Here is a 26,380-nt window from a genome sequence, read left to right as displayed (position 1 = left end):
AATCTCAAAACATTACCTTCACTCTTCCTCCTGTCTTTTACAATCTTATTCCTTTACCAGCTGTCAACATAGTCCGCTACCTTGGGCTTTACCTTGACAGAAGACTTACATGAAACCCTCATACTCGACTTAATAGAACAGAACTCAACAGACGCTTGAGATAACTGAAAAGACTACTCGACAACAGATCAAAACTCACTCTGGACAACAAAAGACTTATATGTGTAAGTACATTAAAGCCAGCCTGGTCTTATGGCATCGAACTGTGGGGTTCAACCAAACGCTCAGATCTGCAAAGGATCCAGGGCCTTGCAGGCTAAAATTCTTCGCTCTATAGTAAACAGCTCCTTTCTACCGTCACCAATCAAACCATTCACACAGACTTGAACATTTCTTTCGTGCAACACAAGTTGCTGAAAACACGTTACAGAAATTTCCATCTTAACATTCACACATCACAATCCACTTGTACTACATCTATCTTCAAGAACATTTCCAGACAACACTTCTGGATGTCTTAAAAGACAGTGGCCTCGCGATCTCCTCTCTGATGAAGAGAGCCAGTAGAATTTAGTATGTTTTTGGAGTGTTACCGCTGGGTAACTTCTCCACTCTGATATGTGTGAATGATATTTATTGTTATCATTGTTGCTTATAACGCAAAATGCAAAATAAAGCGCAAAAGTAAATTCAAAATTTCAAGAATCACTTGTTTTAATGAAAGCTTTATGATAGATTCGTGGGAGCATTTAGTTAAAAAAAAGAAGATTATTATTTCAATTGAAAAGTAAAAGTGTAAAATTTAATTTCTGGAATAAAAACTAAGGATTATTCATTTTTAAAAACAACGAATGCTCTATTTTACAAGATCGATTTATAAAAATAAATGAAATAGTGGGTTGGTTGAAAGACAGCCTTGGTTACAAGATAGATACTTGGTTGCTAAGGTCTATAGATACAGCTGAACGGCTTATATACACTTGGGACTATCGTGGACAATAGTTCGTAGATAGTATTTCCTGCTAGACGAAAGAGATTATTTACTTGTTAGGAATTTCGATCATACAACATATTATTTACTTTCTTTTCCTTACTTAAATTCTAAATGTCATAAGAATAGGTTACGCATGTTTTATTTCTTAACCTTTCACTACCTTTATCGCGGAAGTTTACAGTTAGTTGAAGTAGAATAAAATTGAGAAAGTGGAATATTGTACGAGGGTCGTTTGAAAAGTCCGTGCAAAAATAAAAACTACTTAATTTTTTGGGGTAAACCATTTTTATTTTTCAACATAGTCTCCTTTTAAGCTTATACACTTCGTCCAACGCTGCTCTAGTTTGTTGATCCCTTCCGAATAATAGGATTTGTCCAAGTCTGAAAAATAGCCATTCGTTTCTGCAATCACCTCCTCGTTTGAATAAAATCTTTTTCCCGCCAGCCATTTCTTCATATTGGGGAAGAAATAGTAGTCCGAGGGAGCCAAGTCTGGTGAATAGGGGGGGGGATGTGAAACGAGTTGGAACCCTATTTCCATTAATTTTGCGACCACAACTGCTGAGGTGTGAGCTGGTGCGTTGTCGTGATGGAAAAGGTGGGCCAATCGTGGGCGTTTTTCTTGCAGCTCGGTTTTCAAACGGTCCAATAACGATGAATAATATGCACCTGTAATAGTTTTACCCTTTTCCAGATAGTCGATGAGGATTATTCCTTGCGAATCCCAAAAGACAGTCGCCATAATCTTTCCGGCCGAAGGAACGGTCTTCGCCTTTTTTTGGCGCAGATTCCCCCTTGGTAACCCATTGTTTAGATTGTTTTGGTCAAGCGTGAGCAATCGCGGCACCCATCTTACGGATAGCTTTGTCATGTCCAAATGTTGATGCAAAATATTATGTACCCGTTCATTCGAGATGCCCACAGCACTAGCAATCTCACGCACCTTCCACTCTTCTGTCATCCATCACCATATCATGGATTTTATCAATGATTTCTGGAGTAGTAACCTCAACAGGGCGTCCAGAACGTTCAGCGTCACTTGTGCCCATATGACCACTCCGAAAATTTTGAAACCACTTATAAACTGTTCTAATCGAAGGTGCAGAGTCACCATAATGTTTATCAAGCTTCTCTTTAGTCTCCTGAGGCAATTTGCCTTTCATAAAGTAGTGTTTAATCAACACACAAAATACTTTTTCGTCCACTTTTTGAAAATCACTCGACTTCCTCGATTCAAACGAATGCCAAACACAAAGAAATAGACCGATCTGGCTGAAACTTGGTGTGTGTTCTTCCAAGAGATGCTACTAACTAAACATAACCTCGATACGCGCCAGTAGTGCTATCTCTCTGACTTTGCACGGACTTTACAAACGACCCTCGTATGCTGTCGCCATGTCTGTTGGATTTTTTTGCCATGAATAACCATGAATAGGGTAAAAAATGTATATTAATGGAGCCAAATATTTGTTTTTAGCACAGGTTTTCTTGATTTAAAAAAAACAGTTTATTATTTAAATCAGTGTAAATGAAGGTAGTGTTAGTGTTAGATCAAATTGTTTTATTTATACTTTGACATTGAGGTAAGATTGTTTTTTTGCAATTTAAAAACAGAATAAAATAATCATCTCTTACCCCTTCCAACACAACTAACTATTCTAGCTGTTTCTATCCTAATTTGTACACCCTTTAACCTTAAATTAGATTTGGAAGAGGACCAAAAATGCATTCAAATTTATTTAACTAAATTGTTTGGGTATAAATACCATTTTTATAAATTTATTGCATCAGTTTCGCTGTCTGAATCTGGGCATATACAGGGTGACCAGAGTTATATGCTCCACCCACTTTTTTTTTAAACGGCGGAAAATTTCGAAAAAATAAAAAACACGTATTTAATCATTTTTAGTCTAGTTTATTTTCAGTGATTGACCCAATTTTTTTAAACCCCTTGTATCACGAGATACAGCATCCAACTTTGTTTTTTCAAATGGAACGTTATATTTTTTTTGCATATTTTTATAGTATTTTTGAGCTTCTAAAAAAAGCAAATAAAAATGTTTTTGAAATTGGTTAGGTTTTTCAAAAATTATGGTAATTTAAAGTATGAAATCAAATTACAGTTTATCGTCAAAATTACGTTATTTTTTTTTAAAGAATCTGTTCAAACTGGGCACAATCAACGGATAGGCAAGCCAAAACTCTGGACTCCCCACGCTTTGCTTGTAGCAGCACTTATGGTGGCGAAGTCAAGATCTAGGCAGGCTAGAAGTATTCGACGTTCAGGTTGTTTTTTTCTACAAACGTTTGGTGTGGAGTTTTAGGAAATCCAACTAATCGGCCCATACTCCTACAGAGAGAACTTAACTGGTGCAAGGTATCTAACCTTTTTTTTTAAAAAAAGGCATTTTGCCAGTTCTGTTTGAAGATGTTCCTGTACAACGTCGGCTATATACATATGTATTTTCAACAAGATGGTTGCCCGGCACATAATGCGAGAGTTGTTCGAGGTTACCTGGACAGAAATTTCTATGAAAAGTGTTTAGGGACTCATTGTCCCATCCAATGGCCGCCTCGATCTCTGGACTTAACCCCAAGGGGGGATATCTAAAAATTAAAGTGTACAGTATCCTTAATCCCGTGGCTTCAGTCGATGATCTGAAACGTCGAATAACTCTAGCCTGCCTAGATCTTGACTTCGCCACCATAAGTGCTGCTACAAACAGAGCGTGGGAGTCTGGAGCTTTGACTTGTCTATCCGTTGATTGTGTCCAGTTTGAACAGATTCTTGAAAAAAAAAAATAACGTAATTTTGACAATAAACTGAAATTTGTTTTTCATGTTTTAAATAACAATAACTTTTGAAAAACCTAACCGATTTCAAAAATTATTTTTTTGTTTTTTTAGGAGCTCAAATACTATAAAAATATGCAACAAAAAATATAACGTTCCATTTGAAAAACAAAAGTTGGATGCTGTATCTCGAGATACAGGGGTTTAAAAAAATGGGTCAATCACTGAAAATAAACTAGACTAAAAATGATTAAATACGTGTTTTTAATTTTTTCGAAATTTCCCGCCGTTAAAAAAAAAGTGGGTGGAGCATATAACTCTACTCTGGACACCCTGTATTTGCGTAAACTATTAAAAAATAAAGCATTATGCAACATTTGGTTTTTCTATATTAAAATTAAGAATTTTTTAGAATGTTAGTTTATAAAAAGAAGGAACATTTGCGTTAGACTCAATCTGTAAATAATTTTTACATAAAGCGTGTTTAAAACTAGATTGTGTTGCCCAAGCATGTTATGCATATTCATTAAAAAATAAAAATAAAATGAAAAATCAGATGGGAGTAACTTACAATTTTCTTCAGCGGAAAATGTTACAACTACTCATTAAATTTTTCCATGTTTGATTATAAAGTAATTTTGCTGGGAAAGACCATTTGACTTTTCAGTGACCAACGTTGCAACTTTTAAACTTAACTGGCTTTTATCGTAGAACTTGGTTTTAAGCACTTTTGTAACTTACTAATTTCTGTTTTTGATCCGTTTTGCTAAATAATGGCTAGTTTACAAAATTTCTTCCTGCCTTTAGTATTTATTACCTTTTGTCATCGCCTTCTTTTTTAGTGTAGCAAAATCAACCGAGTAGTAAGCTAATGGACATGTAACCTTGGACAAACTGGCTGGTAACAGTCTGTAACCGGAGGGTTCCTTACCCACTGAAAAGTCGTCGACCCTCGCTGTAAATCGGCCCACATCTTTGTAGCCAACCTACGAACTTTTTGCTTTTTTCTTTGGTTAAGGTGGACATTCATTTTTCATTTTGATTTTAAAGTTATTAGCTTAATATATAAATAAATTGTAAAGTCAAGGACTTCAAAAACCGTATATTGTTATGCAGGCGGATCACGTAATTATCTTCTAGAATTTGAAGGCCCTATTGGTTCTTGCTTGATGGCGTTTAGAGCAAAGGAGATCTACAAATAAAATGGTGTTTCACCTTTCATATACTATAATTAGTTTTATTTATTTTTAATATGACGTCAATATTTATATATGGTAGGAAACTACAGCCTTCTTATTATACCAGTGGCCACCGGAAATCTAAAGCCATGTATCTGCATTTGTTGCAAATGGGCGCGTGATATTCTCTATCATTCGTCGGTATGAATCAGAAAACAGCTGGTCTTGATTTGTGTCATTTCTGCGTTTACTATATCCACAATATGATTCGGTGACAGGTACAGGTTGATATAGTCTGTTATCAACAAACGTTTTAAGTAAACATTAGCCTTGTGCAACTAGCTGCAATCATCTGTGTATTTGCTCTGAAGGAAATTAGTGACCAAAATAAGGTATTTCTGGTGTGGGTACCTGGGTCGTTCAGGACGTAAGGGAAACGAAGTGGCAGATTTATTGGCCCGGAAAGGCTCTGCGGGACACTTCGTTGGTCTGGAGCCCTGTTTTGGGATTTCAAAGTGCGTTAAGTCTGCGGCCATTAACCGTTATGGGTGCAGAGTTGGTCTCAGGAGTGGTGGCTTGCCACCACTGGGCAGAGACAGGCGAAGGTGTTCATTAGTGGCTATTCACCGAGGCTGACTGCAGAATTAATCCGCCAAGGCCGTGGGGCTATAAGGATAATTGTAAGGCCTATTAACTGACCACTGCAGGCTCAGAAAACACATGCATCGCATGGGCCTGGAAGATGATAGCCTCTGTAGGTTCTGGCAGGAAGATGAGGAAACAGCACTGCACGTGTTGTGTCTGTGTGAGGGGCTCGTGTGGCTAAGGATGTTACTTCTCGGGGAGGAAAAAACCAAGGCCTGTGAACTTTTCCCAAGAGTCACTCTCCAGAATTAAGAGTCTGATTAAAAGGACCGGGATTGGAGGGTGAGCTCTAGAGTGGTGGGAGCCACAGTAGATCCAAAGGCGTCGCAGTGGCGTAGCCCAGTGGTAGAGTTTGTTAGCAATCTTAAAACTTGCATTCCTTCCATGGACTTTTATATACATTTCGCAAGGATGTACACAATAATGCAAATTTTAAGTGCAATCTCAGTTTACACCGGATGTTTTTAGTAAACAATCGAAAATGGGTTTCGTAAATATCTGCCATTACTAATAGTTGAGAGATAGTAAACCAAAAAACTATTAAACAATCAAAAACTTAATGTAAATTGTAGAGGTTATGACAGAAAGGAATTTATAAGCAAAGCAAATAGCCGGAAGTGGTCAAAAACTACTTCCCATTCAATTACTGCGTATCATAATTTTCTTCGATGTGACGACGGAAAATCACCAACTCCCGTTGCTCGGCAACGTACCATATTTTGATATAAAACGAATCTAGGGGATGATGCAAATTATAAACAACGGTGAGATGATGACGTCTATTTCCTACAAATCGATTCATTGCCGTAGGGCAAACCCAAGCCTGGAACACGTGTGTGGCTCTCACAATTACTGTGCCCTTGCAACGAAAGAGTAAAGTTAATAAGAACTGTAGTTAATATAACTTAATGAGAATTGTAGACAGTGTAAAAAGCACAAAATACTGTAAATTAGTTATTTATTCAGTGCACAGTTGGTGTTAATTTTTCCTGTCTGCAAATGTGATTATTTTTATTCATTAACTTTTTATCATACGTGCATATGCGCATGCGCACAATCAAAATTAACTCGCTCGTGGGTACATGTACGTAAACCTCTGACGAGGTGTTTGCTTTTAATTAAATATTAAGTAATTTCTGGCGTGTATTACTCCCCGTACCTGTCAATGATAAATGTTAATCCAGTCTGGATTTTGTTGCATTTATTTATTTTTTAAATTGATCTACGAACACTGTATACCGCTCTACTTGCCCCAATATGCGCGTACGGAATACAGCTCTACGGAAGCGCTAAAAAATCGAACATCAACCGACTTCAAACCTTGCAATCTAAAATTCTAGGAACAATAGTTAACGCTCCCTTCTACGTCTCCAATCATACTATACACTCTGATCTAAATATTCCTCTCGTCTCTGAAATAGCCCTGATCTCGGTACATAAAACTCCATTCAAATCTACACATTCATTACAACCCTCTGGTCCACAACATGTCCACTACAACACTTCCTTCAAATCCACGGCGCAGACTAAAGCGGCGGTGGTCTCGCGATTATCACAACATTTAACGCCGACCTCCTAGGATGGTTGCTGTGTAAGCTTGCCAATCTGGCGAACTAACGGCTTCCATCACTGGATGGTCTTCGATCACTCCATTCACACCCTTGGCCCACATGCATGTTCGTAGACACATATATAGGCGTGCATGAGTATTTGCGCCATCCCTTATCTCTCATCACTTTTGCTTATTGTACTGGATACAGTTGCAAAATAAATAAATAAATTTATCTATTATATATATTGAAATCTGTTGATCGGCTCCCTCTTCAGTTTACTCAAATATGTGTAAAGAAAAATGAACCCCTGAAAACATTGGTCATCAGAAAAGAAATGGATCAATTTAAGAGATACGATATTAATATTTTTTAGATCTGCAAACTGGGCAGTTTAACTGTATTGTATAACCACAAAAAAATTGAATTTAATAAACAAACTTTGAATGGATAATAAATGATAAGGGAAGAGATTTCCTCATTGGTTAGTGCACTGAACTCCCAAGGGGATATCCCGGATTCGAATACTTCTTGCATGTAAATTTTCTCATCTTTGGAGCTCATTTATCTGTGATGGAAGGTGTTGTTTGCTAATTTTGGCATATCTAAGTTTGAGCTGACCTGTAAAAAAAAAAAGTTGTCTTTTACATCTTTCAAATTGTATTTGTTCATTTTCTATTGGCAATTCTATCGCACATTCAGTTCCCTACAGAACCTGTATCAACATTTTTGTAGCTAAAATGAAATAACTTTTGTTGAAAGTACCTCTTTCTTTATAAGAAAATTTCCGAAGATAAGCCATTACTGCAGCAGTAGATTTACAATATTCACAGTATTTACAATATCTGCTGAAATCGTGTGGAAATGATTACTGTTCACGATTTTTCGATAAACCCTGCATTCATTAGTTCTATTTATGAATTTGTTTCTAATAATTGTCTTTAAAATTAAATTTTTAAATATGTAGAGCCACGTTTACTCTCCGACGGGGCTCCTATCCACCTGTCCTCTTCAACAGCAATCCTCTTCCTTGTACTGATCTGGTGCGCTACCTTGGGCTCTATATAGACAAACGACTCACGTGGAACCCACATACTAGACTTAAAAGACAAGCAATGACGAAGTGTGCTAAACTGCTTTACAGAATTCTTGGACGACGCTCCAAATTACCCATTGAACTCAAACGCATAATATACAGTACTATCCTCAAACCTATGTGGACTTACTGACTAGAGCTGTGGAGTTCAGCCAAACCTACAAACATACGGACTGTACAAACATTTCAATCAAAACTCCTCCGACAGATAGCTGGCGCACCTTTCCACGTGACTAACCTTACTCTTCACCACGACCTTAACATTTCCTTCATAGACCAACTCGCTAATATCAAAAGTTCCATACTGCTCTCTCTACTTGCTCAAATCCTCTTGTACAGTCTCTCGCCTCCTCTGACATTCCTAACTATCCTACTTTTCGACAGAATCGCCAGTGGTCCCGCAACTTCCTTACAGTCTGAAGAACTAAACGTCATTATTCTCCTATCTCTCCTCTCTCCTCCTCGTATTCTCCTCCTCACATTCTCCTCTCTCATATAGAGAGTGCTACCGCTGGGTAGCTTCTCTCCTCCTGCTCTTCCCGCACAAGTTCATCTCATTCATCTCCTATTACTTATTGTATATATTTATACAGATTGTAAATTATAAAATAAATTGAAAAAAAAGAAGTAGAATTTCATCTACACAAAAATCTAGATTTAACTTGTGAAAAACAGAATGGATAACTTCTAGAAAAATTGCAAAATTTGAAGAAAGTCTTGGGCATTTTCACTAAATCAATTTTCGGTCAAATTGTTATTTGTAAATCTCCGAGACGATTGCGATATTTCCTCTTCTACAGCGCTAGTATATCGTTCTTTCCCAATTTTTGTTTATATTACAACACGTTCAGCAGAGAATAACCACACTTGATTGCCAGTTTTTTTATGAAACTACAAAATTTTATGAGAAGCGTGCAAAATTAGATTCACTGGCTGGAAACGTTTTTTTTTTACTTAATATAATTTTCGTAGCTTTCCATCCCCCATCTGAAACCGAAAACAAAAACTCATTAAAGACATCAAAATGTAAAAGAAATAGCGTATTAAGTAATTTGATTGAATAATATCGTTGAATCGTTGTTAATTTACAATTAATTCTAAAATAATTTGCTGTATTAACACAAAACTCTCAGCAGTATTCAGCGGACGTTTGCATGAAATCAGAATGGATAGATGTCTGTCCATTCTCCTGGTCTGACGTCACTTTTTAATGCTCATTTATCATATACGAGGGTCGTTTGAAAAGTCCGTGCAAAGTCAGAGAGATAGCACCACTGGCGCGTATCGAGGTTATGTTTAGTTAGTAGCATCTCTTGGAAGAGCACACACCAAGTTTCAGCCAGATCGGTCCATTTCTTTGTGTTTGGCATTCGTTTGAATCGAGGAAGTCGAGTGATTTTCAAAAAATGGACGAAAAAGAATTTCGTGTGTTGATTAAACACTACTTTATGAAAGGCAAAACGCCTCAGGAGACTAAAGAGAAGCTTGATAAACATTATGGTGACTCTGCACCTTCGATTAGAACAGTTTATAAGTGGTTTCAAAATTTTCGGAGTGGCCATATGGGCACAAGTGACGCTGAACGTTCTGGACGCCCTGTTGAGGTTACTACTCCAGAAATCATTGATAAAATCCATGATATGGTGATGGATGACAGAAAAGTGAAGGTGCGTGAGATTGCTAGTGCTGTGGGCATCTCGAATGAACGGGTACATAATATTTTGCATCAACATTTGGACATGACAAAGCTATCCGCAAGATGGGTGCCGCGATTTGCTCACGCTTGACCAAAAACGAAATCGTGTGAAGTGTTGCAAGGACGGTTTGCAGCTGTTCCAGAAGAATCCGCAGGACTTTAAGCGTCGTTTCGTCTCTGTGGATGAAACATGGATACATCACTACACTCCTGAGACCAAAGAACAATCTAAACAATGGGTTACCAAGGGGGAATCTGCGCCAAAAAAGGCGAAGACCGTTCCTTCGGCCGGAAAGATTATGGCGACTGTCTTTTGGGATTCGCAAGGAATAATCCTCATCGACTATCTGGAAAAGGGTAAAACTATTACAGGAGCATATTATTCATCGTTATTGGACCGTTTGAAAACCGAACTGCAAGAAAAACGCCCACGATTGGCCCACAAAAAAGTCCTTTTCCATCACGACAACGCACCAGCTCACACCTCAGCAGTTGTGGGTCGCAAAATTAATGGAAATAGGGTTCCAACTCGTTTCACATCCCCCCTATTCTCCAGACTTGGCTCCCACGGACTACTATTTGTTCCCCAATAAGAAGAAATGGCTGGCGGGAAAAAGATTTTATTCAAACGAGGAGGTGATTGCAGAAACGAATGGCTATTTTTCAGACTTGGACAAATCCTATTATTCGGAATGGATCAACATACTAGAGCAGCGTTGGACGAAGTGTATAAGCCTAAAAGGAGACTATGTTGAAAAATAAAAAAGGTTTACCCCAAAAAATTAAGTAGTTTTTATTTTTGCACGGACTTTTCAAACGACCCTCGTATATATATATATATATTTTTATTCATTTAGAATTTTACAGTTAGTTACTACGAAAATATAATAAATTTAATAAAAATAAGGCAATAAGCTCGTGGGCCAACGATTCCTCTGTCGTCATCATTGATTTTGAACAAGTATTTGTAGAAAGAATTTGTGAAAAAAAAAAGAGAAAGTATTTTTGATAAAGAAAACAAATTCTTGCGGCGATTTATTGTCTAGATTTTTAGTCTGCACGAAGGGAGAGAGAGATCGCCCTGTTGGAAGCCTAAAATAAGGAGCTTCGACACGAGATTTTTAGTTTTAATGGAATCAATTATGTTGAAATTAGTTGTTTTTTTTTAGATCTGTAAAGAACAAATTTATGCGAGCATCGATAATCCACAAGTCTTCTGTAAACAAACATACGTTTCCATCTTATGCCAATTAGTCTGGTTTTAGTATCTCTAGCGTTCGTTAAATGCAAAGATAATTTGAATTAATTTGGAGATTCCTAGTCAATCGTTTGTATAATTATAGTCCGAGGTATCCGTGATCAACAGTTATAATACGTTTTACAGGAAACTTCTACTAAGAATTCAATTAATTTTATATACAGGGTGAACCAGTAAGTATTGTCCATAGGCCTGCTGTAGGTAGTGCATCTAAAGTGGAGTTCAATGACGTATTGGCCAACTTCATATTTTCCACTGTTCTTGAGTGACGTCACTTTAATTTTTTTTCTGAAATCATTACTTTTTTCCAATAAAAATGTTATAACTCAGAAAGTTTTAGTCCGAATTCGATTCTGATGACACGGTTAGAAAAACAGATAAATTTCCTAAAAATTGACACCAAGTTATTCTCAAAACAGCCTCAATCTTCCTCCGGATGCTGGAAAAATAAAAGTAATCGAAATTTTTAAGAAAACTCATTAGGCCCTTATATGATCATTATCAGACCTAGGTGCTGGGCACTTTTTATAAAAGTTTCCTTGTTTAATGGGCTTTCAAACGGTTTATCATTTTCCAGGATTCCTTTCATCTTCGTATGAGAAATTACGTTTGTTTTGCAAGAAAACGAGTTCACGAGCACTCAAGAGTGTTAGTTATCCAGTTGTTTAATTCATTTAAAACACTTTTAGATGGACCAGTAGTCAATTTTTAAAGTAGATTGTCTTAAAATTTCGATTACTTTTATTTTTCCAGCATTCGGAGGAAGATTCAGGCTGTTTGGAGAATAATTTATGCTTTGAAATGGCATCAATTTTTAGAAAGTTTATCTGTCTTTCTAACCGTGTCATCAGAATCGAATTCGGACTAAAACTTTCTGAGTAATAACATTTTTATTGGAAAAAAGTAATGATTTCAGAAAAAAAATTAAAGTGACGTCACTCAAGAACAGTGGAAAATATGAAGTTGGCCAATACGTCAATTGAACTCCACTTTAAATGTACTACCCACAGTAGGCCTATGGACAATACTTACTGGTTCACCCTGTAGAGATGTGCACTGATTAAAAATACTATACAATTTAATTGATTTAATTTTAATTAGAATTAATTTTTAATCATATGACAATTAATTAGTGAACTAAATTTCAAATTAAATCGTAATAAATTTCAAATTAAATCGTAATCAAACTAAAAAGATTATGATTAAATCTGAGAATTTAATTGAACTTTAATTTTAATCACCGAATTAATTTAATTTCAATCGTTAATCAAATTGATTTTAATCACATATGAAATCAATTTTCACTTTAGTTTGTCAAAAAAAAAAGCATAAATAATTTGTTCATTTAATTTAATTTTTCTGCTATTGAAATTCAAATTTTTTGGGGGGGCGGGATATAAATAATTCAATTGCTGCTAAAATGTTTCATAAATGGGCTAGTCTTGTTCCTCTTATTTGGTTATCTCATTAAAAAAAAGCCTAAAACTAACCTGCTTTGTGCTTAATATTAACGAAATATAGACATTGGTAACTGCCTTTTTAGGCAATTGGTTGAATTTGTTGTAGTACTCGTAATTAGACATTCATTAGACAATAAAATGAAGAAGATTTCATTCTCTGTCGGGTCACACATACACTACAGATGATATATCCGTTTGTAAAATATTTCTAAATAATTAATATGTTGATAGTTCTATTTTTTTGTTATTTCCTGTTACAAAGTTGGAGGTTAAGTACGTGCACACCATTCTTTTGTTACTTTGTTTCCACTGGTGACTGTAGATACGTTGGCAGATTGTTAAAGGTGGACATACTGTCGGTGACTACAACATTCTTCCGTTTATGGCTTTTATCTTTTGTTTTTGTTTTTTAATTTTGTCCGCGCTTCTTTTATTATTTATAATTTCTTCTCACTCTGTTACCAGTAAGTGAAGGTATTATGTCGTGCATATTTTTAATTTAGAGAAAAAAACTGGTTAGAAAAATGAATTGCTACCACTGTAAATAAAAAATTGAAGTGTGGAAACAGTACGACTTTAAAATAAATAATATATATATAATTATATTTGTTCATTTTAAAATTATAAGACTTGATAAATGCTAGCTATATTTGTTCAGGTGCAATTTACCATACCAAGCATTTATAATTCTACTGTAACATAGAAGTATCGATAATGTATCTTATTTCACTTAATATATTATCTTATATAAAGAAATTTAGGAAACTGTGAATTTGCCTCTAGCAATCTGTTTACAGACTTTGATTTTCCAAACTAGTTGCCCTCAAAAAAACGTATAGGCCTTATCTTCTTCTACGCGAGATTTAATCATTTAGCTCATACGATTCCTTGATCGTATTGTAAACAAAGAAATCCAACCTTCATAGGTTTTGAGAAATAAATTTGTGGCTGGGGTTGCTCTCCTCCTTCATAATTGGTATCAGAAACTCAACATCGTCTTTTGCTTAACTATCACGACCTAATTTGCTAGTTTTTACACCCTGTATTGGATTGCTTAAAAAAAAATATCGCGTGCAATGTTATTTTGCCATATAGCCGATTGCCATGATGATTACATTGATATTGATAACATCGATACAAGTAATTGATACATGAAATTACCTGCTCTTAGTTAGTGAAAATTCGATCTTAAAACAAATTTAACAATAGTAAGAATTTTATCGATAAAATAATTGATTCATATTCTAAAAATAAATAAATAATGACGTTGCATATCTTAGTTCATTTTTGCGTATATTTTCGACGTACATAAAACTGGGCTAAAAAACTATAATTAAACTTTATACAAAGAATCAAATAGTCATAAAGAATTATGTATAATTTGGCTTTTATCTGATCCATATTAGGTTTCACTTTAAATACCAAAATAACGATAAATTCATATATATGGATATTTAATATTATGCAAATAGTTTTTCACTATTATTCTATTTATAAATGCAATAGTATTTCCTGAATAAGAACTATGATACTATTTTTAAACACAGCTGTATAGTATGATTGGTATGCTCTATGTATTTTCCGGCAATACCATTATTGTAATCTATGTGTATTAAGCTGGTGAACGTACAAGATTTACTCTACAATCTGACGACCTTAAGAGATATTGGTGCTAGATTTAGCACTGGTGTGTTTGACAATTTTTCATATCTTTAATGAAATATGTTAAGGGTGAAATCAATAAATAATCTCCTATTTTTTCTTATTTTTTCTTTCTCACTCTATCGGACAACGTTACTAACAAGCATGTATCTTTACAAATCTTATTTTATACATTCCTAGATTTATTGCTAGCGCTTTTTAAATATTTCAGTTACGTTCTTTACGCATTTTGGTTGTATTTTCTTTTTTACTCTTCTTTCGGTCAAAGTCAACATTATTTGTCGTTATCTCATTGTTGAGTATAATGCAAAAGATGAACAAAAAATAGTTGTTAAGGCTTCGAAGAAAGCGAACTAGCAGACTTTGAGCAAATGAGAAGTTATGTTCCTAAACTTTTTCATTAATTGGCGACAAATATTCGACTGCATACTTGGTTTAAAATGCATGTGCAACGAGAGAGAACTGAACGATGGTGTGAAAAAAAACAAAACAGAAAAACAAAAAGAGGTTTCTACAGAATACTTCAATGCTGTAAATGCAGTCTTTATTAAAAATTGTACCATTTTCAGAATAACTGATTCTTCGGCCTGTTCTTGTGACGGAACTATAGTATACAGATTCAATGACTTCTGATTTAAGACTTAAGGAGATGAAAGAGCAAGGTTGATAACAAAGATTATGAAATAGATAAAAGAGTTGGCCTATGAATGTTATTTCTTTAACTAATTCTATTTTCAGTTATTGAAATAACGATTTTTATTCAAAAAACGATTCTATTAACTCAAAATATGTTATAAAGGAGTCTTAAATGTGTTACTAAATTTCGAAAATGGAGGAATTCAACAATGAGGAGTACAACGTACCGGATTTTTCATTATTTAAAACGGATATTAAATAATCTAGAATCTCTATCTTTCTTCACTTAGTTATCCAAAAAAGTGCTCATTAAGAAAAATTTAAGGGAATAGTTTGGTAATTCACCAGATATTTAGGAGAAGAAAGTTCGGCAGTAGTTACAGAAAATATTATTTTTTTACCTTTTTGGTTTCAGAACTAAACAGACGCTATCGACTTCTTAAAAGACTCTTAGACGATAGATCAAAACTCTCTCTGGACAACAAAAGACTAATTTATACTTTTATTTTGAAACCCATCTGGGCGTATGGAATAGAGCTGTGGGGTTCAACCAAACGCTCCAATCTCCAAAGGATTCAATCGCTACAATCTAAAATACTTCGAACTATCGTAAACGCTCCGTTTTATGACTCCCAACCTGACTATACACACTGACCTTAACATTCATTCCTTTTGTCACCCAAATTGCTTAAACACGATACAGAAAACTCCACTTCAGCCTGCAATCTCATATAAATCCTCTTGCTCAAAATCTTTTTTCTAGAACTCTTCCTGACAACCCGACAAGACGTCTTATAAGACAGTGGCCTCGTGATCTCTCAAGTGAAGAGAGTGACTAACCATCTAATATTTGGAAGTGTTACCACTGGGTAACTTCTCCACTCGTTACTAATCATTTGTTACTCGGTTATCACTGTTATTACTGTTAAAGCGCTGATTGTAGCATAAATAAACGCAAAAAAAAAAATATTATTTGGCTCTAGTAACGTTTCGTAAAACATTGGTGCCCTTCATCAAAGACGTTATTTAAGTTTTAAAGAGCAGTCTAGTGATTACATTATCTAATAGAAAAAGATCTTGGTTCTAGTTCTAGTATAAATTATTCTAGACAGAAAGTTGACTAAAATAGGTCATAATATTATTTGCAATATCCAGGAACACTGCGTGAAGTCTACAGCGTGTTGCATAAAGAACAAATGCATCGGGTTTTCATACAGAAATTATCCTCAACCTTTCTAGTTAATTACAGAGTTATTTGATAAACTGGTTTTTACAATTACTATTCTGCCATCCTTCTAATTACTGTCATTATGTCCTGAAATTACAAAATTTCCCGTTTATAACATTTCTAAGTTAGCTGACTGATTCAAAGTTGCTTTTTCTTTCTTTTAAATTAAAAAGTTGCTTAGTGAATATTTACTTCTAATTTAAAAAGATAAAATAAAATAAAATCTTAACTTCAGGGTCGAAATTAGAAGTAACTATTATTTTTAAAATGTTTGGATTTAACGTTTATTCAACCTTAATATCCCAAAAGTATCTTTAATCGAAATCGTTTGGAATAAACATTTTAGACTACGATGAGTACAGTGTGAGAAAGAAGTATATAATTGATCGTCGCGGCCATATTCGAGAAAAATCTCGAACAAAGTGAAAAAATACAAAACATTCTGTAAGGTAGTAGTTCCAGTTTAGGATTTCGGTTTCTAAGTTACTGTAGGGTTCCCACAAATCTCATTGATTAAAGGGATCAAATGTAAAGTTACAGTTCTTTACAATTTTTTTGTTTTTGAGATACTTTTGTTCACGCACAAACCATTTTTTCGGTTACAGGTGACTTAAGAAAACCCTAATTTCCGCTAGAAGCTCGAAATTGAAACTTTGGCGTGATAGTATTACTTTCATTATTTAGTAAGAGAATGACTAAAATGTCACATTAGATGGTGTTTATTATCTCATTATTTTAGTCATAATTTTTATATAATAGCATAAACGCATTTCAAAACCCCTGTATTAATTCAGAAAAGAAATCTCCTCTTGTAGCATGATAGTATGTCAGTTGCAAAGTGAGCTTAAACAAATTTATTTAATTGCACAAACTGGAATTGTTCATTTAGTCGAATTTACATTTCTCAATTACAACAATAATTTCATTTATTTGCTTAGCAGTAACCTTTCCCTTTTATTTTAAAGATTTTTTAAGCATTTTCGAGCAAAGATTTGCTGCAATTGAGAATAAGCGTTCACTTAGTTTGAAAAAGGAATTGGGGAAATCGTAGTACATCTACTGGAGAAGAAGTATAACATATATAACCGGACAATGGCCCAATAAATATCTACAGCAAAGAGGTTTGCAATTGCGTGGGTGGGTTTGTATTCCTATTCTCTTTGTAACTTGGCAGACCAAGGCGAGCGATATCTCTTTCACTGTAAAAAAAAAATCTGTTTCTCCCAACTGGGTGGATAACTGACGAGGTCAAGGGAACAAGTTTCTAAAGCCCGCTTTTAATCTTGGCAAAGTGTAGACTGCGTTTAGTGAGGTAGGTGCCGACATACATTCCAAGTGCAACGGAAGAAAGGTGGGAATCTTTTACTACCGCCTAGCCATGTCTACCAGATAAAACACTCTATCCACAGCTTACTAAATCTTTAAAGGTAAACAGCTAGAAATGTAGAGCTAATAGTTCGATCTGATTTTGGGAAACCCAATTTCCCCTATTTCTCTTATTGCAATTAAAAAAAAAAATTGCATTAAAAACTTCCTTTACACTGAAATTTTACTTAATCCACAGCCATCAATATTCCATAGGAACTATACTTCCGCCAGATAAAAACTTTTTAGGAAATTGGGAACTTCTCTGGTCACGTCATTATTTTTTTCCTTCAATTTTGTGGTATTTTCTTTTCATCAATTTATCATCGTTAACTATCATACGGGAAATAGATACGTGCTTTGCACGCAAAATGCATTAGAGATAACCACTATCTGGTTCCATGAACAGCCTTAAAATAGATTATAAATTTATGCGTAATGCACTGTAATGGATTATCTGAGATTTTCATCGCTAAAAGTGCCATTTCGGGGCGTAATGTACAGGTTTCGTATTGTGCAGAATCTAGTTAATGTTAGTAATAATTAACTATATTTTACTAACCGAAAATTTGAGTACATACAATAGGCAAAAAAAGTATTTGCACACCCTGTTATTTTAAGGTTTCATATAAAAAAAATTCGCTTTTTTACCCAAATTACGTTTATTTAACTTCTTAAATCAAGCACTATAAGATGATAAATATAAATATGCAAAAGAGTCAAATAAATTAAGTATAAAGAACATAATGTTATTTTATACTGCAAAAAAAGTATTTGCACACCTAGTTAAACATTTCAAAAAATAATTTGGTTGACCCATAACCAATCATAACATTGTCCTTAATATTTAGTGTGCATACCTTTAGCTTCAATTACGGCTTGTAACGCCTTGGCATTGATTCAACTAAATTTCTTGTCACCTCATCTGATAAATTGTTCCAGGAATTAACTGACACTTGTCTTAAGTGCTCCTTACTTGTAATAGAGGTCTGGCGGACTTTCCTGTCCAAAATATGCCACAGATTTTCAATTGGGTTCAGGTCTGGTGATTGAGGTGGGTTCAGTAATCTTCTTGGGGCATTATAAAGGAGCCATTCTTTTGTAATGTTGGCCGTATGTTCTGGATGGTTATCCTGCTGGAAATGAAAATCGTTCTCCAAACATAATTTTACAGCACTTGCCTTCGAGTTGCCTCGCAACACCTCCAAATAAGACCGAGCTGTCATTATGCCCTCAAAACCTTCTAAATTACCCACCCCAGAATAAGCCATACAGCCCCAAACCAAGATATATCCTCCTCCATGCTTAACAGTTTTTAATATATTTTTTGTATTCAAACCAGTTTTATTTCTTCTCCAGATTGTTATTATATTTTGTGGTTTAAAAACCTCAATCTTGCTTCCATCAGAAAAAAATAATTTTTTCCCAAAATTCAACAGGTTTTTTAACAAATTCTTTGGCGAACTCAAGACGTTTTTTCCTATTAACCTCACTAATAAATGGCTTTTTTAAGGGTCGCCTGCCTCGTATGCCTTTATTGTGAAGGACGTTTCTTATTGTTTGAGGTGTAACCGTCTTTCCTGAACAAGACGCCAGGTCATGCGCAAGTTTTTGAGCGCTGTGAGTTGGTTTCCTCAGCGTGTCTTTGACGACCTTCCTCCTCTCCCGTTCATTTAAGGCTCTTGGTCGACCTGTTCGCTGTTTATTTTCTGTTGTTCCTCTTTTAATGATATACCTCACTGTTAAAAACGATAAATTTACTTTATTTCCGATTTCTCTATTACTGTTTCCAGCACGATGTAATATAAGCACTTCCTGTTTCACACTCACAGGAATTTTTCTAGATTTTGGAGCCATCTCAATGCACTAGTTGAAAACACAATTAAAACTAATGAATCTAGTAAAGGGAGTATAGACAGTACCAAAGGTGACGTTAATCCTCTTTTGTTAGGGCATTTGTTTTATTTACATGTCAAGAGATCCCAAATTACAGCTGTGCAAATACTTTTTTTGCCTATTGTAAGTCAAAACATCGAGAATTGTGTAAAAGCAGGTTATTAAAATTAGTAACTATAATTGCTATTCATAGAGCTAAAAATACCAGAATATCTGTTGTTTTTTTTGTGTTTTAATAAGAATTATCCAATTTTATATTGATTAAGTGATTCACCAGGTCGCCGAATGGCCGACAGTTTACACGCTCACACAGCCACCAGATGAGACTATTTATAGCCGTCTCCAAAAGAGTTTACATTGAACACGAAAGGAAGCCGAGACCTGAATATCTCCCATCTACTTAGGAGGCCCTTTCCATCCACCTTCCAAATAGTCTATATAATTGTAAAATACCCTAAAATATATTTAGGTAAACATTCGTTTATTTAGCTTACTTTTTTTTTAGCGCATACCACAGATCCATCATTAATTCTTTCGTATTTCTCGCAGAACGTATTCTAAATTTTTGATTCATGTTTCTTCAGTATTCACTGGGTTGTTCCAAACCAGAATCTTCTAGAACAGCGTTTCCTAACCTGTGGTACGCGAAAAATAATCAGTAATGGCGGACATAAAAAATTAATTCATAAAAATATAGAAACTTTTTTTTTCCTATAATTCATAAAAATTATTTTAATTAATAATATTAAAACAGTAAAGTTGTTAATATGTACATATTAATAAGGTTAGTTTGTGTCAAGATATACGAGAAAATATAATAGCACATTTAACAGGATTAAAATTGTCTTTCATGGAGTATTTTCCGAAACCCAAAAACACAAATAATACTTGGATAATAATAATAATTGGATTTCTAATCCCTTCTATAAAGAAAATTTAGGAAAAGCTACGTCATTAACAATAAAAGATCAAGAAAATTTAAAAGAATTATCATGCGACAGAACTTAAATGATAACTGATTAAAAATCTCCTTAAAGAGAATGATTGTAATGAGTAAGCTCTATCCAAACAATTAATTGGTACTTACAGGTAGTTAAGATATGCTCAAATTTGTTAGAAAACCTGATGCAGAAGCTGCTCGACTAGCTGCAGAACAGTCACGTCGAGTGGCCGCAGAAATGCGTGGCCTTAAAGAAGTAAATCAACGCCTTTCTGATGACAATCAAGATTTAAGAAGAGATCTTTGCTGCTTTCTGGATGATGATAGGCAGAAAGGAAGGAAGCTTGCACGAGAATGGCAGAGATTTGGTCGATATACAGTTTCTGTTATGCGACAGGAAGTCTTAGCTTATCAAAATAAACTTAGGGAGTTAGATTCCAAGCAACAAGAATTGATCAAAGATAACTTGGAGCTAAAGGAATTATGTTTGTACTTGGACGGTGAACGTAGTGGTATGTGTCGAGCATGTGGAGCTGCATTGCGGCGAGACGATGGAGACGGCAGCAGTTCCAGCACAAACGCCGACGAACCACACACATGCCACCACCACCGCACAACACTTTTAGCCCAGTATCTCAGAACTCCACAAATAATGATACTCCACAAATGTTAGGGTATATTCAACAATTGGAAGCTAGGGTTAAACTTTTAGAAGAAGAAAACCGAGGTTTGCATCAAAAACTTGGAACTCCAGTACCTCTTAGGGAACAGGAAGTGTTGACACCACCACAGAGTGTTGTACAGGCACTTACAGGTAGTTGAATGCTTCGAAGATATTAATTTAGTAGATTTGGGCACAAATATAATAATCCTAAAGAAGAACTTTGTAAATTAATTAATAATTTTGAAGAGAAGAATATGTAGGCAATTTTTAATTGTTTAAAAAAAGTGTTAAAACTAAGATCTTACAGTTTATAAAGTGAACATGAACTTAAACTCCTTTGTAACAGATACATTGTATCTCTTTACAAATAAAGGTAATAATAGTAAAATAACACACTCGGAATAACAAATTTCACGAAATGCAATCATTTTTACGAAGTGGTACAATTTAGCATGATGTACTACCAAGTGGTCGCGAACCAAAAAAAAGGTTGGGAAACACTGTTTTATAAAATAAAATTTGCCCAAAGTTTCCTTTATCGCTGTGCTATCTTTTGTAAGTGCTGAATTTCTCCCTTGCGAAATCAAGTAAGAAAAAGGTAGATAAATGATTATCTAGCTAGATGTCTGTAAAACAAAGAAACCGGACCAGATATTCCGAAACAGTTTTTTAATTATTATTGTGGCAAAATCTTATTGAAAAATAAACCGGTGTGACAGGTCGTTTTTATTGATTATTGTTATTAATATTTTTTTTAGAATTGCTTTCATAAATTCTATCGCAACTTTTTATACTGATTTCAAATCTCTTTAGATATTACTACAATTTAGTTACAATGCTATTAGTATTGTTTCTGTGGTAAGGCTAGCTGATTATCTCACAGTAGGCGTGCTTTAATGAACACGCTGGGTGTCTCAATTCTGAGATCATAGTAAGATAAATAGGAAAATCTGATATAAAAATCTATCTCACGGTTTTGTTTTTTCAAATAACAAAATTTTCTAAAAATTGTTGAAATAAGATGTGTGTGTGAGTTGATCAACGATTTACGAGTACATCAAGAAAAAACTTAACAATATCAAGTTTTCAGTGGCAGTATCGTTTTGAATTTTTCTCTGAATCGCCCCACAAAAACGTTTTTAGTGTTTATGCGATCATTCCAGCAGAAAAAATAAAACTAGCAATAAACACAGTTTTTGTTTTGTTTTATTTTTTAAATTTATTTTGTAATTTACAATCTGCATACAGTTGTATACAATAAGTAAATATGGAGAGAGTGATGAACTGGTGCGGGAGGAGAACAGGAGGAGAGAAACTACCCAGCGGTAGCACTCTCTATAGGAAAGAAAGAAAGAAAGAAAGATACGTTTATTATGCCCTGGGACTCATGTCCCTTAAGGGCAACAAAAATAAATCAAATTTACATAATAAACTCAAAAAAACTCTCGGTTAAAATAATAAATATAAAATAAAATCCAAACAGCTGTTCACAAAAAATTATTTACAATCAATATAAACTAATAAGAAAAAATTATAACTTTCACAACTAGAATAAATAATAAAAATAAATAAATAAACTATTTCCTCCTAAATTCCTGTAATAAATAGTCATAAAATAAAAATCTGAAATTAAAAATTGTTTTCCTGTTCGTAAGGTCCGTTGGTAGGTCGTTCCACAGTCTACAGGAAGTGACGAAAAAAGAGTTCTGATAGGTAGCAGTCCTGTAAGTTGGTATGTACAGTCTGGTGTGGACAGTCCTTGTAGTCCGTAAGTCCAGTACACCCTTAGCAGTAAACATGTCAAACAGATATCGTGGAGTCTGCGTCCTAAACAACTGGTACAGAAAATTGCCCTTAAAATATTTCCTGCGGAACTCAACATTAAGCCACCCCAACTCATGGTAATGTGCTGTTATATGTTCGTCTTTTCGCACATTTAATATAAAACGGACACATGAGTTTAGTGATCGTTTTAGCTTTAAGTTGAGTTCCGCAGTCAAACCAGCATACACTAGGCAGCAATAATCCAAATAAGGGAATATCAGTGTACTGACCAGCTGTCTACGGAGCGGTACAGGTAGCAAGTCTTTGTGGAGTCTTAGCTGGTACAGTGACTTGTAAATACTGTTTGAAATATCACTGACATGATTATTCCAGGACAGGGTATTCGAAATGGTCACTCCCAAACATCTAGCAGACTCTACATAAGGTATTGCAATGCTATCATTTACAATAATTTTTGGTACTATATCCAGCTTAATAGAACTTATATATATAGGAGAGAGGAGAGATAGGAGAATAATTGCGTTTAGGCCTTCAGACTACAAGGAAGTCGCGGGGCCACTGGCGATTCAGTTGTCGAGGAGTATTAGGGATGTCAGAGGAAGCGAGAGACAGTACAAGAGGATTAGAGCTAGTCGAGAGGGTAGTATGGAATTTTTGGTATTTAGTCTTGGCGAGTTGGTCTATGAAGGGAATGTTGAGGTCGTTGTGAAGAGTAAGAGGTTAGTCACCACAGAAAGGAGCGTCAGCTATCTGTCGGAGGAGTTTTGACTGAAATGTCTTGCACTGTATGTTTGTTGGTTTGGCTGAACCCCACAGCTCTAGTCCTGTAAGTCCACACAGGTTTGAGGATAGTATACTGTATATTAAGCGTTTGGGTTCTATGGGCAATTTGGAGCGTCGTCCAAGAAGTCTGTAAAACAGTTTCGCACGTTTTGTCATTGCTTGTCTTTTAAGTCTAGTGTGTGGGTTCTACGTGAGTCGTTTGTCTATGTAGAACCCAAGGTAGCGCACCAGATCTGTACAAGGAAGAGGATTGCTGTGTTGAAGAGGACAGGTGGACAGGAGCCCCGTCAGAGAGTAAACGTGGCTTGCTGGCATTTCTGTAGGTTCCATTTTAATCCGCCACTTCTTTGCCCAGGATTCTATTTGTGTGTCTGTAACTTGTATGAAGCTGATGAAGGATGTGTACTTGTAGCTAGTATGGCTGTGTCATCTGCATATGTACAGAGTAGTGTGGATAGAGTATACTTGGCTCCGTTCTCTACCAGTATACACATCAAACACAGAGTTAAATTCTGTTTGTTTACCGGTACATGAAGTGACAAAGTTAGCGGCAAAAATCAAACGGAAATAGCAATGAAGTGATTTTTCTTAAACATCGGTATGAAAAACTTTTATAATATTGACTAAAATCTACATTATCTGAGTGTCTGCTTTGGCGACGAATCTCAAATTTCTTTCTCGTAAATCTTCAATTTTTCTGGTCGCGAGGAAATTTAAAAAAAAGCAGTATTCATGTGTATATTCTAGTTTATTATTATAAATGAGAGCAATATTCCAGCTAAAAAGTTATGTTAATAGACTTCTATGCTAATTTGATTGTTCTCTTGGCTCAGTTTTTAATTAGTGAGAGATAAAAACAATTTTGCAGGCTGTGGAATTTTATCTGTTACAAGGCCCTCTACTCTTTTGGTCTGTACTTATATTGCGAGAGATTATAAACCCTTTCTCTGGGACAGATAAATGTCAAATTAATATTTTTTTTTTTAAATGTAGTTTTTTATTTATATAGTTACTGTAACAGTGAGGAAAAAATTCAACGGCAAATGCAGTGTATTTTATTGTAGTGGATCGAATAAAGCATTTCTAGTAATGCTGCGAAATATTTTTATTTATTTTGATATTGTTTTGAAGTGTTATGATAATCGTAGGAGTGGTTTATTGCGAAAATCTCAAGAAAAAAAGTGGAAAATCCATTAATTAAAATGACACAATCTTCGAAGAATTTCCTTCAGTCTTAAAAATTTTAATTTTGGACACATTTAAATATCCATAAAAAATATGTATCTGATATGAGCGCACATTACGCAGGGAATGAAGTGTATTTTATGGGGGGAAAAGTGCCCTCACTTTTTCCTCGTATTTAATCGTGTTTTCTTAGTAATTAAAAAAAGGTTTTAAATTAAAGTGTTAGATTCGTGTGTTTCTTTCTAATCACTTCGCAAAATTTAAATATATTTTAAAATGAGCCATTTTTTGAAGGAATCTCTAGGAAGACGAAAACCTATTCAGCAAAGTGAAACCTCCAATCAGGCTGTTATTCTTCAAAATTTGTGTTAAATTTCATCTCTCATTAGATTCTTATTATTGTTTATCTATAAGTTGCGGGTTCTGTAAAGCAGTTTTTATTTTCTGTAAAGATGGCTCCAAGATGGCCTGCGGGATCGGAGCTGGAGTGTATGGGGCTAAACCTAAGGTACTCATTGAGAGTGCTCTTGGGAGATATGCCACCGTCTTTCAGGCCGAGGTTTTTGCCAGTAAAACTTGCGCTGAGGAAAATCTGTGAATGAATCTTAGAAATAGGGAGCTTTGCATTTTTTTCGGACAGTCAAGCTGCACTGAAGGCCCTTTCTTCCTTCAGAATTACCTCTTCCCTGGTCTGGGAATGTAAAAAAGGCCATAGATCAACTGGCTCGGCACAATAAAGTCCGATTGGAATGGGTGCCGGGCCATGTGGGTATCAAGGGGAATGAAAAAGCCGATCAGTTAGCCAGGAACGGAGCTAGTACTCCCTTCATTGGCCCTGAACCAGTCCTGGGGATCATCAAGGGTACAGTTCGTGAGGCTCTCAGAGATTGGTACTGGAGAGAACACGAAAAGAACTGGGTGATGCTTCCTGGGGTCAAACACAGCAAGAGGGTTATGCCCATGTTTTGCAAACAAAGAACCAAAGTGACTCTAGGTTTGGGCAGGAATCAGATCACACTCATTACAGGCCTATTCACAGGGCACGGAAGGTTCAGGAAGCACCTGCACAAGGTAGGGCTTATTAGCTCGGAACCGTTGTGCAGATTGTGGTCAGGAAGAGGAAGAAACGGCCTCTCACCTGTTATTCGATTGCTTTGCAATCGAGAGACTGCGCTACGATATCTTTGGTACCTTGAGACCAGAGGAGATTTTAGCGCAGAAGGAACTGGCAGAGAAAGCCCTCAACCTTCTTAGAAGAGGAGGTTTCACCTACTAGACTTAAGGGAAGGCACAATAAGCCTCTTGGTGGCTGCGGTGCCGTGGGGTATCGGTCCCGTCCCGCCGTTTAAAAAATCTACTTTCTGTAGACAGATTTAGACCGAAACACTTATTATGGCGTATCCTGATTGTTCTGCTGACAAATTTCAACTTCTTTTTGTGATTTCCCCTTTTTTGTGTTACGGTGGAAACACAGACCATTGTGTAAAAACACTTTTTTTTGGAGAAAAATTAAACATTATTCTAGTATAAATATAAAAGAAAATAAATGAAGAGAATTTTTACAGG

General features: G+C 35.3%; 2 protein-coding genes across 9 annotated transcripts in view; both read left to right on the top strand.

Moving 5' to 3' along the window:
* The window catches only part of LOC141451553 (protein Aster-B-like), a 177,468-nt gene that overhangs the window by 29,317 nt on the left and 121,771 nt on the right, over nt 1-26,380 (top strand). The gene's annotated exons all lie outside the window — the stretch shown is intronic.
* LOC141450922 (coiled-coil domain-containing protein 85C-like) lies at nt 16,682-23,204 on the top strand. The gene is given in 2 exon segments (XM_074121841.1): nt 16,682-20,998; nt 21,001-23,204. Coding segments are annotated over 2 exon segments (660 nt in total). The 5' UTR covers nt 16,682-20,557; the 3' UTR covers nt 21,220-23,204.

The sequence above is a fragment of the Rhodnius prolixus genome, unplaced genomic scaffold (assembly GCF_049639745.1).
Source record: "Rhodnius prolixus isolate KJV_2025 unplaced genomic scaffold, Rpr scaffold_8, whole genome shotgun sequence".
NCBI classification, from domain to species: domain Eukaryota; kingdom Metazoa; phylum Arthropoda; class Insecta; order Hemiptera; family Reduviidae; genus Rhodnius; species Rhodnius prolixus.
This window is presented reverse-complemented; position numbering and strand designations above follow the sequence as displayed.